Consider the following 18,898-nt stretch of genomic DNA (forward strand, 5'->3'; position numbering starts at 1 on the left):
CCTATGATCCTATGTTCCTCTCGCAAACAATAAAAGGTTTTCCAAACAAAAAATCTGGGCAGTGTATATCCACCCACTTTGGATTTAATTCCCTTCTCTTTTGGAAATACTCTGACTCCATTTTGTTTATAATTTTTTTTCATTTTGTGAAATGATCTTTGTATATCATACAGTAGTTATTTACCTCCTTTAGTTTTTTTAATAGATTTTATTCATGATCTTTGTGATAGTGGTCGGTGTTTCTGATTCTTGAATTTTTGTCTGTTGTTCTTTCGGATGAGATGTTAAACCGAGGCCCTGTCTGCTCTCTCAGGTGGACATAAAAGACCCATGGCACTATTTCGAAGAGCAGGGGTGTTATCCCCGGTGTCCTGGCCAATATTTATCCCTCAATCAACATAACAAAGAAACAGGTTATTTGGTCATTATCACATTGCTGTTTGTGGGAGCTTGCTGTTTGCAAATTGGCTGTTGCATTTCCTACATTACAACAGTGACTACACATCAAAAAGTACTTCATTGGCTGTAAACACTTTGGGGCGTCTGGTGGTCGTGAAAGGTGCTATATAAATGCAAGTCTTACTTACTTTTTACTTTTAATTTGAACGGATTGCCAAACACTTTGTGAAGACAGTAAGACCACAACCTCATGTACCAACAGGAAACTTGTATGGTTAAATAGTTTGAATTGTTTATATTTTGTTTTATTGCTAAGCTTCCTATTTCCAGTGAACTGTACTATTACTGATGTCATTGGTTTGAATTGTATCCTTACTTCATTACGTCATTTGTTCCATTTATTTGCATAATCTGTTCCATTTATAACATAATTGAATGGAACCTTAACTTATGGGAAGACAGGTGCAGATTTTAAGGAATGTTTTACATCACCTGTGATTTGTCCTGTTTCTAACTGGCAATGGTGCAGCAAAGCAGTAATTTCTGGCACTAGTAAATGGCATTAACCAGGAAGCACTGTAAATACAGCTTTATTTTGTGAGGCTGTCCTTTCCCTAAGTTGTAGTTTATAAACCACAAGTTCAAGTTAGTCTTGGGAATTTGCTGGCTGCTTTAGATTTAGAATGATAGAGATTCAATATAAATTCAATAAATATCATTTAAAAATACACCTGAAAAAACAGTTCTAATCACATGTTCTAGCATTTGGTTTTAAACAAAAGAAACAAACAAACTATTCCTTCCAAATCTGCCTGAGCAGTTATCAGTTTTTCTTTTTCCTTTCCGATCCTCCATGGGATTTTTACTTGATTGTTCTCCCCAAATTAACCATGTCCCATTTTGTACATATTCTTGTCCTTCTCAAACATTTTGCTGTCGCAATCAAAGAAGACAAACCTGAGCTGTTCAGCAATAAACCTGGTTCCTGGTTGCCAGCTGAATTCCCCGTTAAGCCGCAGTTTCTGTTCCCTCTGATCTAGTGTCATGGCCGCTAAAGTCGCACTTGCTCTTATATTTTTCCATGGACCTTGGAAAGAGTGCAGGAACAGAGAGACCTGGGGGTGTATGTACACAAACCTTTGAAGGTGGCAGGATAAGTTGAGAAGGCTATTAAAAAGCATATGGGATCTTTGGTTTTATTAACAGAGGCATAGGGCTCAATTTTGCCAGGCCCGAGGAGGCGGGATTGGAGGCGTGTGAGGTGGTAAAATCGTAAAAAATGGCGTGCGGGCCCAATCCCGCCTCCAAGCAATTTTCCCACATGCGAGTTTTCTGACACTGTTTCCATCCCACCTCCAAGAGGTGGGATAGGCCCTTAACAACCACTTAATTGCCTCTATAATCCCATTTTGAGAGGCCTTTCTGATTTTCCCACTTTTCCCATGTGCTGCACACCTCCTCTGGAACACGCCAGTGAATCCTGGCGGCCTCACAAATGGACTGCTTACTAACAGCTGCAGCTCCACCATTACAAAGGAATTTTCACCGATCATCATTTGCAGGTGGCAGAACTTTGTTGTCTCAGGTCTGGGGGAGCTTTTAGCAGGCATACTCATTGTTGTGGAAGTTTGGAGCCTGACACCCATCTCCAGTGTGGCCTCCTGGGAAACCCCTCTCCCCATCTTGAATGAGCGCTTCCTCAACTGAGGTATCAAATCAAATCAAATCAAATCAACTTTTATTGTCATTGTTAGTGCACAAGTGCAGTACAACGAAATGTAGGCTTGCGGCTCCCGAGAGTGTACAATTTGGATTAGGACACTTAAACATTTCAACATACATTTGTACATATATATTAGCATAAATATGACCATAATAAAGTGAATAAAGTGCATCGGCAGATGTGCAGGCTTTAGTGTTTATTTGTGGAGTTCAGTAGGATGACAGCCCTGGGAAAGAAGCTGTTCCTAAATCTGGTCGTACGGGTGCGAATGCATCTGTAGCGTCTTCCAGATGGTAGGAGGGCGAACAGACTGTGGCTGGGGTGGGTAGGGTCTTTGATGATGGTCCGTGCCCTCCGTAGGCAGCGTTTCTGATATATATGTTCTATGGTCGGTAGCCGGGTGCCGGTAATGCGTTGGGCAGTTTTGACTACCCGCTGCAGGGCTTTCCGGTCATGGGAGCTACAGCCGCCGTACCATACCGTGATACAGTTTGTCAGGATGCTCTCTATAGTGCAGCGGTAGAAGTTAGAGAGGATCGGGGGTGACAGATTACATCCCTTCAGCCTCCTCAAGAAATATAGGCGCTGCTGGGCCTTCTTCACCAGAGAGGAGGTGTTGAGGGACCAGGAGAGGTCTTCCGTGATGTGGACTCCGAGGAACTTAAAGCTGGCCACCCTTTCCACCTCTGCCCCATTGATGTGGATGGGGGTGTGACTTCCGCCTTTGGACTTCCTGAAGTCCACGATTATTTCCTTTGTTTTCTTGGTGTTAAGGGCCAGGTTATTGTCGGCGCACCACTTCACGAGATGCTGGACCTCCTCCCTGTAGGCTGACTCATCATTGTTGGTGATCTGGCCTACTACTGTGGTGTCATCTGCAAACTTGATGATGGTGTTGGAACCATTAACAGCCACACAGTCGTGGGTGAAGAGGGAGTAGAGGAGGGGGCTCAGCACACATCCTTGTGGGGCCCCCGTGTTCAGGGTCGGGGGGGGGAGGTGTGGTTGCCTAATTTGACAGACTGGGGTCTGTTTGTTAGGAAGTCCAGGGTCCAGTTGCAGAGGGAAGTGTTCAGGCCAAGAGTTTGGAGTTTGGTGGCCAGTTTATTGGGGACGATAGTGTTGAATGCTGAGCTGTAGTCTATAAACAACATTCTGATGTAGGTCTCCTTACCATCTAGGTGATTCAGTGCCGAGTGTAGAGCAGTAGTGATTGCATCCTCCGTTGATCTGTTTGCCCGATAGGCAAACTGGTGTTGGTCAAGGGAGGCAGGAACACTGGCTTTGATGTGGGCTAAGACCAGTCTCTCGAAACACTTCATTATGATGGGTGTGAGTGCGACAGGTCGATAGTCGTTCAGACACGTCACAGCCGCTTGTTTAGGCACAGGAATGATGGGGGCGGTCTTGAAGCATGTAGGGACTACTGCCTGGGCCAATGACAGGTTGAAGATGGCGGTGAAGACATCAGCCAGCTGATCAGCACATTCCTTGAGTACCCGTCCAGGGATGCTATCCGGTCCAGTAGCCTTTCGTGTGTTCACTCTGCGTAAAGCGCCCCTTACGTCGGAGGTCGACAGAGTGAGCACCTGGTCTTCCGGGGGTGGCAAGGCTTTGGTAGCCGGCTCCTTGTTGTCCCTGTCGAAGCGAGCGTAGAAGTTGTTAAGCTCCTCCGGGAGGGAGGCGTTGCTGACCGGGGGACTGGTGTTTTTGCCCTTGTAGTCAGTGATGGCCTGGATGCCTTGCCACATTCGCCGGGGGTCCGAGTTGTTGTGGAAGTGGTCCTCTATCCGCAGTGTCTGTTTCCATTTGGCAGTCCTGATACCCTTTTTTAGGTTGGTCCTAGCTGCTCTGTAAGCTGCCGTGTCGCCAGATTTAAATGCTGCGTCGCGTGCTTTCAACAGTGAGCGGCCCTCTCCGTTCATCCAGGGTTTCTGGTTGGGGTATGACCTGATATTTTTGTGGGTCGTGACGACCTCGACGCAGCTGTATATACCAGAAGATATATACAGCAGGTATATACCAGGAGAATGGGAACTATTTATTTCCTTTCCTCCTGGACATCAGATTTGGATGAAGACCAGCCACGGCAGCAGCAGAACCCTGACCAACAGCAACACCAACTGCAGGAGCAATAGCAGGAGCTCCAAGCTGCTGCTCACCCGCCTGAAGCTGCACAGGCCAGAAGGCGCCAGCGCATGGAAGCACGTCGGCGCAGGAGATACCCCCCAAACAGGGTCTACAGACAGAGGATCAGCTACCTCAACATGACTGAGCAGCAGTGCCAAAGGAGGCTCCGACTTTCGCGAGAGGTAGTGGGTGACATCTGCGCAATGCTGCAGCAAGACCTGGAGCTCAGAGGAGCAGCTGGACACCCCTTACCAGTGGCCATCAAAGTCACCACCGCACTCAACTTTTTTGCTTCAGGATCATTCCAGGGATCAGCAGCAGACCCCAGCGGCGTCTCCCAGGTGGCCGCACACACTTGCATCACGCAGGTAACCAAATGCCCTCTTTGCCATCGCACACAATTACTTCAATTTCTCCAAGGATCAAGCCAGTGTAACTGCGCGTGCGGTTGGGTTCGACAATCTGGCAGGCTTTCCAAGGGTGCAGGGCATCGTTGACTGCACACATGTGGCCGTTAAGGCACCCCATCGCAATCCAGGTATTTTTGACAACCGCAAGGGCTTCCACTCAACGTACAGCTGGTGTGTGACCACAAGAAGGAAATTTTGCATGTTTGTGCCAAGTACCCTGGCAGTTGCCATGACTCCTTCATCCTGCGCCAGTCTAGTGTGCCTCCGCTCTTCAGTCAGCCAGACCAACTTTTTGGATGGCTACTTGGAGACCAGGGCTATCCCCTGAAGACGTGGCTAATGACGCTATTGAGGAGTCCATCCACCGAAGCTGAGGAGAGCTACAACTCCAGCCACATTTCCACCAGATCCATAATCGAGCAAACCATCGGCTTGCTGAAGATGTGCTTCAGATGCCTGGATAGATCAGGTGGAGCCCTGCAGTACTCAGCAGCCAGGGTCTCCAGAATGGTTGTTGTTTGCTGTGAACTTCACAACATGGCACAGCATCGTGGCTTGCAAATGTCTGAGGAACAAGTGGCCCATCACATAGCCTCCTCAGATAAGGAGGAGGAGAGTGACAACGAACAGCTTACAGAGGCCCATCAACCAGCAGCAGCAGCATGCGAGCACATTGCTGCCCGGGATGCAAGGCACGCACTCATCTTGGCCAGATTTGCTTAGCCTGCACAATCAAACACTTTTGCCTCGCACCTTCTTATCAGACCATCGACAATGGCCAAGAACCTGCGGATTCCTGTCACTCTGACCACCATACTTACAATTGCAAGTCATCCTAAGCCTTCAATGTGGAAGTCCCATTAGCGAAATGACATACGCCACAACTGCAACGGTTTGCCATAAGAATTTTTAATGACAATAACCAGCTGATGGCTTTTCAAAATTAAACTTAACATTACACCCAAGTGACTACCCTTGTGACTACTTGTGCAGTATCTTCCTCTTACACGTGCTCCTATGTGGTGCTTCCCCTGTGGCTTCAGCAGATGGGGAGGCTCCTTGCTCACTTTCTTGCTGCCCCTGTCTTGACACCTTTGGCGGATGTCCTCTGGGGTTTCGAACCTGTGAGGGCTCGGCAACAGTCTGCTGCTCATGTGGCTGTGCAGGGGTTGAGACGCCGATCTCAGTTGGGTGGGGACTCTGGTTGGGCTCTGACCGAGGGCTTTGCAGTGGCATGCTCGTGTGAGCGCTTGGAGAGGAGCCCCCGCTTACTTGTTGTCTGCCACCAACATCCCTCTCATGTGTCAGCTCCACTTCAGAGCTAGCAAGTGGCATCACAGCACCTTGCTGCACTTCAGGGGGGGCCATGAGGACCCATTTCTGTACTGGAAGTCCTACTCCCGAGGACTTGCATGAAGGTCTGGTTTGTTTGCTCAATAGCTGACCATCGCTCCTCAAGAAATGTCAGTCTATTCTGAACAATTACCATGTTTTCCATACCCTGGCGACTAAGCTCCTCCATGGACGTAGCAATCCTCTCCTCTACCATAGCCATCCTCTCCTCTACAGTAGCCATCCTTTCCACGGAGGTTGCCATCCTTTCCGTGGTGATGCTTTCATGCGCCAACGCCTCCACAAAGGCTCTGCTCATGTTAGCGATGGACTCCTCCATTCGCTCCACACTCGCAGCAACCCTGGAGACAAAACCCGCCAGAGACTCCTGTACCTGTTCCTGGATTTCCAGCACCGCTCTCTGTGGTAAACCACTGTATTGTATATTGCCACCTCTGGGTGGCGCTGTGTATGGAGGCATGCCTCAGCTGACTCCACCCACCACTGTGTGGGTTTCGTTCAGACTTGTTCAGTCACTCACGAAGAAGCATGGTCTCTTCTTAGCTAATAAAAGCCTTATTCATCTCTTCTTTCGACTCATCATCTCTTCTTCGACTCATCACCTTTTATGAAGTAATTGATAAGCGTATCAATTTTATTAGCTAAAAGTTAAATGGCGACACCTGAGGAGCAACAACAGCAACGGATACAGCAGACATTGCTGAGAGCCCTCAGACCACCACGCCTGGACCTCGACCCTCAAGATGTGGGTGCATCAGCCAAGTTTGAACACTGGCTGAGCTGCTTTGAATCCTTCCTCGCAATCTCACAGGTTACAGAGGAGGATCACAAACTGAAAATTTTGACCGCCCAGGTGAGCCATCAAGTATATATGCTAATCCGGGACTCTAATACGTACGTGGCGGCCCTCGAGCTACTAAAAGGGCAATATACGCGCCCAGTGAACACAATTTACGCCCGACACCTCTTGGGATCCCGCAGGCAGCAACCGGGAGAATCGGTAGGGGCATTTGCACGGGCGCTACTGGCACTCTGCAGAGACTGCGATTGTAAAGCGGTAACGGCTGTGGAGCACGCGCAGGGACTCGCCTGTGATGCCTTCGTCAGGGGCCTCCAGTCAGACCACACCCGGCAGAGACTGCTAGAAAGCAAGGAACCCGACCTGAAGACGGCCATTGCCCTTGCGCTCTCGTTAGAGGAGGCCCACCGAAACCTCGAGGCATACCCCCGTAACGGCGCCGAGACATGGCAATTGAAACCGTGGGACACGGGACCGCCGCCCCCGGCACCAACCTCTGCAGCGACCCAACCGAGACAGCAGCCTCCGGTAAGAACTGCTTCGATGCCCAGTAACCAGGCCCAAAAATGCTATTTCTGTGGCCAGTTAAAACATCCCAGAGCGCACTGCCCAGCTAAGACAGCTACCTGCTCGGGCTGCGGGAAGAAAGGCCATTACGCTAACGCCTGCAAGGGGAAGCCAGCCAGCAGCGCAGCGTGCGGGCCGTGGGAGCAGCCATCTTATCCGCCATTTTGTGTACCCCCGGCCGCATGGCATCCGCCGCCATCGTATCCAACGCACTCAACCGCCATTTCGTCACCGGAACCGACCACCGTCTCGGCGGATGACTATAGTGACTCACTAAGCCACATACTGGCCTCCGTGACGCTGGATCAAGGCCACCCTCACCATCTATCCAGCTCCATGATGGATATCGCGGTAAACGGCCGCGCCACCAGTTGCCTGATCGACAGCGGGAGCACAGAGAGTTTCGTCCACCCCGACACGGTACGTAGCCACTCCCTCACGATTCTGCCAACGCACCATCGCATTTCTATGGCGTCCAAGTCCCAGTCAATGGACATCAGCGGCTACTGTGTGGTGACCCTGTCAGTAGGGGGCACTGAATATCAAAAATTTAAACTGCTAGTCCTGCCCCGTCTTTGCGCTGCCGTCCTGCTAGGGTTGGATTTTCAGTGCCACCTTAAGAGTGTCACACTAGCATACGGTGGACCCCTCCCCCCACTCACAGTCTGCAACCAACAACTTTTAAATCGCCCGCTGCAAACCACCTGCAGCCTTTCCACATTAAAAGTCCCCCCCCCTCCCCTGTTCGCTAACCTCACCCGCGACTGTAAACCCATCGCTACCAAAAGCAGGCGGTACAGTGCCGGGGACAGAGCTTTTATCAGCTCTGAGGTGGAGCGGCTCTTGAAGGAGGGCATTATCGAAGGTAGCACTAGCCCCTGGCGAGCCCAGGTTGTAGTCGTTAAAACCACTGCAAAACGCCGCATGGTAATCGACTACAGCCAAACCATAAACCGGTACACCCAGCTGGACGCGTACCCCCTCCCTCGCATATCTGATATGGTCAATCAGATTGCGCAATACAAAGTATTCTCCACCATCGACCTTAAGTCAGCGTACCACCAGCTGCCCATCCGCCATGAGGACCGCCAGTATACTGCCTTCGAGGCAAACGGCCGCCTCTACCACTTCCTTAGGGTCCCCTTCGGCGTCACCAACGGGGTTTCGGTCTTCCAAAGGGAGATGGACCGAATGGTTGACCAGAACGCGCTGCGGGCAACCTTCCCCTATTTGGATAACGTCACCATCTGCGGCCACGACCAGCAGGACCACGACGTTAATCTAGCAAATTTCCTCCGTACGGCCCAACGGCTGAACCTAACGTACAATAAGGAAAAATGTATGTTTCACACCAAGCGCCTGGCCATCCTCGGCTGCGTGGTGGAGAACGGAGTCATCGGGCCCGACCCCGACAGAATGCGCCCCCTAATGGAGCTACCCCTTCCCCACTGCCAAAAAGCACTGAAGAGATGCCTGGGGTTTTTCTCCTACTACGCCCAGTGGGTGCCCCTCTATGCAGACAAAGCCAGGCCCCTCATCAAAGCCACCTCCTTCCCCCTGACACCAGAGGCGTGTGCAGCCTTCACTCTTATCAAGAACGATATCGCGAAGGCCGCAATGCACGCGGTGGATGAGTCCATCCCCTTCCAAGTGGAGAGCGATGCCTCCGACTTCGCCCTAGCCGCGACCCTTAACCAGGCGGGCAGACCCGTGGCCTTTTTCTCAAGGACCCTCCAGGGCCCCGAGACGAGACACTCCTCCGTCGAAAAGGAGGCCCAGGCTATTGTAGAAGCGGTGCGTCACTGGAGGCATTACCTGGCCGGGAAACGATTTACCCTGCTCACTGACCAGCGTTCAGTAGCTTTTATGTTTAATAATAAGCAGAGGGGTAAAATCAAGAACGACAAGATCTTGAGGTGGAGAATCGAACTCTCCACCTACAATTATGATATCTTGTATCGGCCAGGGAAACTCAATGAGCCCCCAGATGCCCTATCACGTGGTACATGCGCCAACGCGCAGAGTGATAGGCTGCAGTCCCTCCACAATGACCTCTGCCACCCGGGGGTCACCAGGTTTTTCCATTTTATCAAATCCCGTAACCTGCCCTACTCCATCGAGGAGGTCAGGACCATGACCAAGAGCTGCCAAATCTGCGCCGAGTGCAAACCGCACTTCTATAGGCCGGACAGAGCAAGCCTGATCAAGGCCACCCGCCCCTTCGAACGCCTGAGCGTCGATTTTAAAGGGCCCCTCCCCTCCGCTGACCGCAATGTGTACTTCCTCAACATAGTTGATGAGTACTCCCGTTTCCCCTTTGCCATCCCTTGCCCAGACATGACCAGTACCACGGTCATCAAGTGTCTGAATGACATCTTCGCTCTGTTCGGGTTCCCCAGCTATATACATAGCGACAGGGGCTCATCGTTCATGAGCGACGAACTTCGGCAGTACCTGCTAACAAGAGGTATCGCCACGAGCAGGACCACCAGTTACAACCCCCGGGGGAACGGCCAGGTGGAAAGGGAGAACGCGACGGTTTGGAAGGCAGTCCTCTTAGCACTAAAATCTAAGGGCCTTCCGACCTCCCGCTGGCAGGAGGTCCTCCCTGCAGCGCTCCACTCCATTCGGTCACTGCTTTGTACTGCCACTAATGCGACCCCTCATGAGAAAATGTTCGTTTTCCCCCGGAAGTCTACATCGGGAACCTCGCTACCGGCATGGTTGACTTCTCCTGGGCCCGTCCTACTGCGGAGGCACGTGAGGACGCATAAAACGGACCCCCTGGTCGAGCGGGTGCACCTCCTACACGCCAACCCCCAGTATGCCTGGGTGACATACCCAGACGGGCGGGAGGACACGGTCTCCATACGAGATCTCGCACCCTCGGGTACCCCTGAATTACCACCGTTATCCCCCTTACCACCGTTATCCCCCTTACCACTGTTATCCCCCACCACCCCTCCCAACCCAACCCCTGCAGACGGCATGCCAAAGCCCCAGGAATCTTCGCCAACCACCCAGACACCAGACCCGACGTCGGATGCTGCAACACCACCGCCGCCACCACGACGATCAGGACGTCAGACAAGGCCTCCTGATAGACTTAACTTGTAGTACCCTTCACCCCGCCGGACTTCACATTAAACAAGGGGTGAATGTGGTAAACCACTGTATTGTATATTGCCACCTCTGGGTGGCGCTGTGTATGGAGGCATGCCTCAGCTGACTCCACCCACCACTGTGTGGGTTTCGTTCAGACTTGTTCAGTCACTCACGAAGAAGCATGGTCTCTTCTTAGCTAATAAAAGCCTTATTCATCTCTTCTTTCGACTCATCATCTCTTCTTCGACTCATCACCTTTTATGAAGTAATTGATAAGCGTATCACTCTCCTTCTGGATGGACCCAGAGGCACAGGGTCGACATGCAGCGGAGCCAAGCTGGGAGCGTCCTGTACCCTCCGATGAGGACTCTCCACTGCTGTCCCTGTCTCCACCATCTGCTGATGCTCACTTGTGAGCTGTGATACACCAGGTGACAACTCTACTCTATGTCCCGAAGTTCCCACCGAGGTGTGAGTGTCTGCGCTGGTGCAGGGTATGCTTAATTCTGATGACGCTGCGTCCTCAGAGGTTGCAGATTCCTCTGAGGAGTCTGGAAGCTCAGGCTCTTCCTCCTGGACAGTGGGGACGGGGGCTGTCGATGGTCCTGTGGAGGAGTAAAGGAAAGAGTTAGAGATGTGAGGTCAAGGTTACATGCACATTGAATAGTGCAGATGATCATAAGTCAATCTGTGAGAGCATCAGATTCATTATCAGTGACTCATGCAATGTCAATGAGAGAGATGCCAAACTATTCTGTCACCAGCTTGCTGTGATGCGCCCGCCTGTCCGTCCCCCACTTGGGAATCCTTCTCGATCCAGGCAATTTCCAAGGCCGCCACCTCCAAGGTGGTGAGCTGGGCAACTGAGGGTGGCCCTCCGCCTGTCCTTGCTCTTTCCCTCTTATTGTGAGCTCTCTTTTCCTGCAATGGGGGACACAAGTGAAGTTTGAGTGAGAATGAAGGAGTGAGTGTAGAGATTCCATAGCATAGATGCTTAGAAGGAGACAAAGAGCCCTCCCTGTGTGTTGTAAGTTGTTATTGCATCACAGTGATAGAGAGTGTGAGGGCTGCATGGTAGAATAGTTAAGTGAATGTGACCATAGAGAGAGAGGGAATGGGTAAGGGTGCAGGGATGTAAGTGTCAAGTGGGATGTGGAGGAAGAGGTTGGCAAAGCAGAGTGCTGGTGAGGAGAGGCGATGGAGATCAGATTGAGGGTGATGGAAAAGTCATACTCACTTTTCCTGTGTGCAGAAGGTCATGAAACCTCTTCCTGCACTGCAGCCAGGTTCTGCGGCACATAAACATAGAGTTGACCTCCTGGGCCACTTGCATCCACACAGCTTTAGTCTGCTCGGGAGGCTTCTTCCTCCCTGAGGAAGGGAAGAGCACCTCCTTATTTGCTCTTGCTCCTTCCACCAGAGCTTGCAGGGCGGCGTCATCGAACTGTGGAGCACACTTTGGCCTACTGCTGGACAAATTTGCTGAATGAAACGATCACAGCAATGGGCATAAAGTTTGCAATCTCCAGAAGAAGCAGGCTGCTTGCAAGCCTTAAATCCAGCAGCATTGATGACGTCATTGGAGGCGACTTTCAGGATGGAAAGACTTATTGGGCCAGGGGTTCCCACACGCTGGAAATCAATTGCCCAATTAGGGGAAAATTGCACTTTTTTCCCACATCACACTGGAGTCAGGTTCAGGACTCGAAAAAATCTGACACGCCCCCAGCCCGTCCCAATGGCAAAATCGAGCCCATAGAATACAAAAGTGAGGAAGTTATGCTAAACCTTTATAAAACACTGATTCGGCCTCAGCTGGAGTATTGGGGGCGATTTTGCCAGCCCTGGGGAGGCGGGACTGCCGGGAAAATGGCAGAACCTGGCGGCGAGTACCCATCCTGCCCCCAACCCACCTCCATGCCATCTTCCCAGGAAGCGGGCACCCAACCTGCGCTGGGAGCCACCTCCTCGAGGCGGGAAGGGGATTAGTGCCAATTCACTGTTAACAGGTAGTTAACAGGCAGTTTTTTGGATAATCCCTATTTTGCCACCTAAAGTGCAGGATTCCCGACGGCTCCGAACCTCGCCAGGGTCAGCGAGGTGAGCCGTGGGTCTGCGGGGGTCGGAGGGGCTAAGATGTCCGGTGTGCAGGTGAGTGATGGGTGCATGTGTGCAGAGGTAAGTGTGTGAGGTGAATGTTGAGTGTTTTAAAAGTTTTACTTACCTTTGCTTCTTCCTCCCGGCTTCAACCCTTCAGGTCTCGGGAGTCCCTCAGCTCATCGGCAGAGAAAGCAGAATGGCCGTTGCATTCTCAAATGCATCAGCCTTTTGCTTTCTGCTCAGGAAGGCTTTCTAATTGAGTCTTGAGTAAAGACTCAACTAAGAAGACAGATTGTCAGTGTTTGACAGCTTCACAGAGCTGTCAAACGATGACAATTCATCTGTCAAAAGCTCTTAACAGATGAAACGTCACTCGCTGGGCGGGCTTAACAAAGTCAATCAAGGGAAAATAGCGTGGGTTGGCTGGACGTCGATGGAGGCGGGACTAAAACCCAACAAGCAGCAGTCCCACCTCCATCACACCCCCATTGGCAAAATCACCCCCATTGTGTTCAAGTCTGGGCACCACACTTTAGGAAGGATGTCAAGGCCTTAGAGCGGGTGCAGAAGAGATTTACCAGAATGGTACCAGGGATGAGGGACTTCAGTTGTGTGGAGAGACTGATGAAGCTGGGGTTGTTCTCCCAGGAGCAGAGAAGGTTAAGAGGAGATTTGATGGAGGTGTTTGAAATCATGAACAGTTTTGAAAGAGTAAATAGGGAGAAACTGTTTCCAGTGGCAGAAGGGTCAGTAACCAGAGGACACAGATTTAAGGTGATTGGCAAATGAACCAGAGGCAACATGAGCAATTTTTTTTATGCAGCTAATTGTTGTGATCTGGAATGCACTGCCTGAAAGAGTGATGGAAACAGATTCAATAGTAACATTCAAAAGAGAATTGGATAAATACTTGGAAGGGAAAAAAATACAGGGCTATGGGGAAAGAGGAGTGGGTTGGGACTAATTGGATAGTTCTACCAAAGAGCCGGCACAGGCATGATGGGCCAAATGACCTCCTTCTGTGCTGTATCATTCTATCATTCTATGATTCTATTTGACTTAGTGAGTAGAAGACACCGTGACGTGAGGGTGACTCCAAGCAATACTTACCAATATTGTGGAAGTACCTTTCCCAATGATAACCTTGAGATACTTAAGTAAAAATTTATTTTATTTGGGGCTTTTGTCAAAATATTGTCTTAGAGTCATAGGCCTAGAAATTGAGTAGCCTTAGCGCCGCATTTGAGGCGCTAGAGGGCCTAGCGCCGGAGTTATGGCCAGTTGGGAAATTGAGTGGGGCCCTTCCGTCGGCGTTAAGCCGGTAGCGCTGCGCCGGCACCGATGACGTCATCGGTGTGCGCAGCGTCCCGGTTGCCATGCCGACGGGCCCCAGCGCCGAAATTCAGTTGCGGCCGCCTCGCCCGTGGCAGCCGCAACTAAGACTCTGGCAACCGAGTCTTAAACAAGTTAGCGCCGGCGCATTAAGGTCGCGCGGCGGCCGGCCGCTTTCCCGCCGGCCGCCTGCCCGCACCTCCCTCCCCGGACTCCTCCACCGCCCCCCCCGCGGAACAGATGCGTCTGGCCTGCAAGCCCGGCACTTGTCCGAGGTGCCGGGCTCATTTTTGGAAAAAACAAACGGCCAGCGATCGGGTGAAGGCAGCGCCTCCTTAACGGGAGGAGGAGGCCTGCACTTCCCCAGCCTGCCGCACCGTATCGGGTGCCGCAGCGCCGGATTAGCGCCGCAATGCGGCACTCAGCGCCCATTGGGAGGCACTCACGCCCGCCAGTAGCGCCGGCAGCCGTCTGGGCGCGGCGCTACTGAATTTTTGGCGCGCGCAAGGGAATTAGCGCTGGCGCTAAATTTCTGGCGCTAAAGCCCTGGCGCGGCGTCAACTCAATTTCTAGGCCATAGAGTCAAAGGCCTAGAAATTGAGTTTTGGCGCTGCCAGGGCTTTAGCGCCGGAAGTTAGTGCCGGAGCTAAGTCGCGCTGGTCGGGCCCAAAATTCACTGGTTCTGCGCCCAAACGGCTGCCGGCGCTGCTGAAAGCTGTTAGCGCCTGAAAACTGGCGCTATGCGCTGAATTTCGGCGCAATTCCGGCGCTGCGGCGCCCGCTGCGGTGCGGCAGGTTCGGGAAGTGCAGGCCTCCTCCTTCCCTTAAGGAGGAGCTGCCTGCACCCGGCCGCGGCCCGCGATAATCTTATTAAAAATGAGCCCGGCACCTCGGACAAGTGCCGGGCTTGCTTCTGTTCCGGGGGGGGGAAGTCCGGGGAGGGAGCTGCGGCCAGGCGGGCGGCGGGAAAGCGGCCGGCCGCCGCGGGGCCTTTAATGCGCCGGCGCAAACTTGTGCAAGGCACCTCTGCCAGAACGTTGCTTGCGGCTGCCACGGGCGAGGCGGCCGCAAGTCAATTTCGGCGCTGGGGCCCGTCACCACGGCAACCGGGACGCTGCGCACACCGATGACGTCATCGGTGCCGGCGCAGCGCTACCGGTCTACCGCGGCGGAAGGGCCCCAGGCAATTTAGGCGCCGGCGCCAATTGCAGCGCTAGGCCCTCTAGCGCCGCAAAATCGCCGCTAAGGGCACTGAATTTCTAGGCCATAGAGTTATACAGCACAGAAAGAGGCCCTTCGGCCCATCGCGTCCGCGCCGGCCATCAATCCCTGTCTAATCTAATCCCATTTTCCAGCATTTGGTCCGTAGCCTTGTATGCATTTCAAGTGCTCATCCAAATGCTTCTTGAATGTTGTGAGGGTTCCTGCCTCTACCACCCTTTCAGGCAGTGAGTTCCAGATTCCAACCACCCTCTGGGTGAAAAAGTTCTTCCTCAAATCCCTTCTAAACCTCCTGCCCCTTACCTTGAATCTATGCCCCCTTGTTATTGACCCCTCTACTAAGGGAAAAAGTTCCTTTCTATCTACCCTATCTATGCCCCTCATAATTTTGTACATCTCAATCAGGTCCCCCCTCAGCCTTCTCTGCTCCAAGGAAAACAACCCCAGCCTGTCCAGTCTTTCTTCATAGCTGAAGCGCTCCAGCTCAGGTAACATCCTGGTGAATCTCCTCTGCACCCTCTCCAAAGCAATCACATCCTTCCTATAGTGTGGCGACCAGAACTGCCCACAATATTCCAGCTGTGGCCTAACCTGGGATATAAAATGAAGTAAATTGTTGGTAAATGAGTTCTGATTAAATGCAGCAGTAGTGGGGGTAAAATCTATTCAGTCATAAGTGGCCGGGAATTTCCTCGGGGCTTCTCCCACTCCGCCGCCATAATCTTGGTGGATGTTCAGCGGAACCGCATGTTTACATGCGTAAAAGGGGTTTCTGCTAAAGTTATGGCAGCAGAGCTGGAGAAGCCCAGAGGAAATTCCTGACCATTGCAACTGCAGGAAATTCTCCACCCCAGAAAAGATCTCTTACAGCCCATTAAATAAATAGTCTAATAAAGACATAATTGCTTTCCTCCACGTATTTCTTTGACACAATGGGCCAGAAATTCCAGGCCAGAAGCGTGAGTACGGTCGGGTTACTCACGCATCTGGCCGTTGGAAATGCCGGCGTTCAGCAGGAACAGCGCATGCGGGGAACGCCGGCATTTCCAGACCCGAGGTCTATTCACAGCGCGTGCGACTGCACAGGCAGTGCTTGCGCAGTGAACTTTGTAGATTTCACTGATGGATTCAGTGAGGGTAAGTCCCTAGAACTTGCACTTGAAAAAAGCAAGTGTAAAGTTGTTCATTGGCTGGGGAAGGAGATATATTTTATGGAGGAGCTTATGAAATGCAATATTTAGGTTTGGGAAAGGGAGGGAAGTTATTTTAAGAAATTTGAACTAAGTTTTAAACTTTAATTTTTTTTTTTTAAACGGGTTTTCAGAACGGTAGGTAGAAGGAGCAATTGTGGCTGTGTGAATGGAATGTGAGAATGAGTTATGTATGTATGTCCACATATATTCCTTTACGTATATGTATGTATGTTTTATATTCCTTTACTAATGTGTATGAATGTATATTTTTAATTATGATTTTCCAATAAGTTACTTTCTCTGAAAGTCATAATTAAATAATACATTCATACACATAAGTAAAGGAATATATACATAACACGCAAAGGAATATATACAGACATACATACTTTCAGAAGCTCCACGATAAGAAATATCTTCCTCCGCAGCCTCTGGAGCAACTGTACCCATGCTTTTTTCATGTGTAAGTTGTAATGACTGGACCTCACTGAAAGCATTAATGAAAGCGGCGAATTATACTGCGCACGCGCTGCCTGTGCAGTCGCACGCGTTCTGCCTCTGAACCCCTTCGTTCAGAGGACAGGAAATGCCGGTTTTCCCCACATGCACTGTGCATGCTGAAAACCGGCATTTCATCCGGCCAGATGCGTAAGTACCCCGACCGTACTAGCGCATTTGGAAGGGAATTACTGGGCCAACATTTTACATGTCAATAAAATAAAAAATTTAACAATTGCACAACTTGCCCCCTCGCATCTGCGACTGAGGGTCCAAGGAGGTGCATTGCGCAAGAGGTCATCATCGTACGTATCCTCACACTGTTCCCTTTGGGGAACTGTATGAAGTGGTGGAAGGATTTATGGCCGTGATTAACGCTCATTCCGTGACCGTAACCATCTTTGAACCAGCCATTAGGGTGGTTAGTCCTATGGCGGGCGGGTTTTACGGGCTCCCACAGCCCATCTGAGGGGGGGGGCCACCAACACCCACGGACGTAAGCATCCCGCTGGATGTCCACCCAGAATTTAAAGTTGGAGCTCCGACTCCACTTGCCGGGACTGTCTGGAGTGGGGTTCAAAACCCTACTCCTTCTGGCCCAGCGGCGGGGATGCTTACTGCTACGCAAAAGGCCCACTCCGCACAAAAGGTGACACCCATACGTTTCCTGCGCCTTTTCCCTCCCCGTGACTGGAGCCCTATGCTGCCATTTCACGTTGCTAATTGGATTGGGCCTTTGTCATAGCGGTAGGATCCCCGCCGCTGGGCCAGATCAGGGTAGGGTTTCGAACCCCGCTCCAGACAGTCCCGGCAAGTGGAGTCGGAGCTCCGGCTCTAAATTCTGGGTTGACATCCAGTGGGATATTTGCGTCCGTGGGTGTGGGTGGCCCCCCCTCCTTGTATAGCTTGTGGGAGCCCGTAAAACCCTCCCGCCATAGGACTAACCGCCCTAATGGCTGGTTCAAAGATGGTTACGGTCACGGAATGAGCGTTAATCATGGCCATAAATCCTTCCACCACTTCATACAGTTCCCCAAAGGGAACAGTGTGAAGACACGTATGACGACGACATTGCTAAATAAATAAATGGAATTTTAAAAATTCTTTTAGGGCTTTTAAAAGTCTTTAAATTGCTTTAATTCTCTTTAAAACTACTTCAGATTACTCAAAATAATGTAAACATTTTAAAAAGTTTATAAAAGTTAACAAAATATTCAAAAAACTTCCAAAAACCTATTTAAACTGCTGCTTTTCATGTAAAAATCCTTAGCAGCTTGACAGAAACATTGGGGGCGTGTCCAGTGAAACTGAAACCTCAAGGGGCGTGTCTCACTTACACTGCACGCTCCTGGCTTCGCGCTGGCTGCACTCCTGGGCGGCATGACGTCATACGCTGCCCGGGAATGTGCTTTCTATTTCTGCAAGTTCAGGCATCCCAGAAGCTGATCGGCACGAGCGCGGGGTAAGTGCAAATACAGGGCTTGCACGCGCTGCAAGCCCCGTTCTGGAATTTCTGGGCCAATGTTTGTCTCACTGGTCACCATGAACACTTTGTTGCAAGTCAAGGGAGCCATCAACTCATTTAATGTATTTCCCCTTTCAGGCTGAAGAAGAGAGAGATGGCATGGAACGGGTAAAGCTCGACAACAAACGGATTCTCTTCAATTTACTTCCAGCACACGTCGCACAACATTTTCTGTTGTCCAATCCGCGAAATATGGTGAGACAAACCTTATTATTAAAATCTTCTGCTGCTTCAGAAAATGATTGTTCTTTGAAATATAGGCAACTTTTCATCTCACCAAATCAAATCAAATCAAATCAAATCAAATCAAATCAAAATCAAATCAACTTTTATTGTCATTGTTAGTGCACAAGTGCAGTACAACGAAATGTAGGCTTGCGGCTCCCGAGAATGTACATTTAGATTAAGACATTTAAACATTCAACATACATTTGGCTTGTAATACATTAACATAAACCTAACCATAAACATTCTGCTCACTGAACTTAACAAGATAGAAAAATAACTACCAGCGCATAATGTTTTATTTAACTGAATCATGGT

The 18,898-nt window shown here is 50.8% G+C and overlaps 1 protein-coding gene across 3 annotated transcripts in view; it reads left to right on the forward strand.

The window, feature by feature from the left end:
* LOC147117265 (adenylate cyclase type 1-like) overlaps nucleotides 1-18,898 on the forward strand; it is a 524,560-nt gene that overhangs the window by 419,783 nt on the left and 85,879 nt on the right. For all 3 annotated transcript variants that reach the window (XM_085988088.1, XM_085988086.1, XM_085988087.1), the window contains one exon: nucleotides 18,434-18,550. In XM_085988088.1, the coding sequence (XP_085844214.1) occupies nucleotides 18,434-18,550 (117 nt within the window). The remainder of the gene's footprint in view (nucleotides 1-18,433; nucleotides 18,551-18,898) is intronic.

This window comes from Somniosus microcephalus, chromosome 5 (genome assembly GCF_052327205.1).
Source record: "Somniosus microcephalus isolate GS21.2 chromosome 5, FLI_Smic_1.0, whole genome shotgun sequence".
In the NCBI taxonomy this organism is placed as follows: domain Eukaryota; kingdom Metazoa; phylum Chordata; class Chondrichthyes; order Squaliformes; family Somniosidae; genus Somniosus; species Somniosus microcephalus.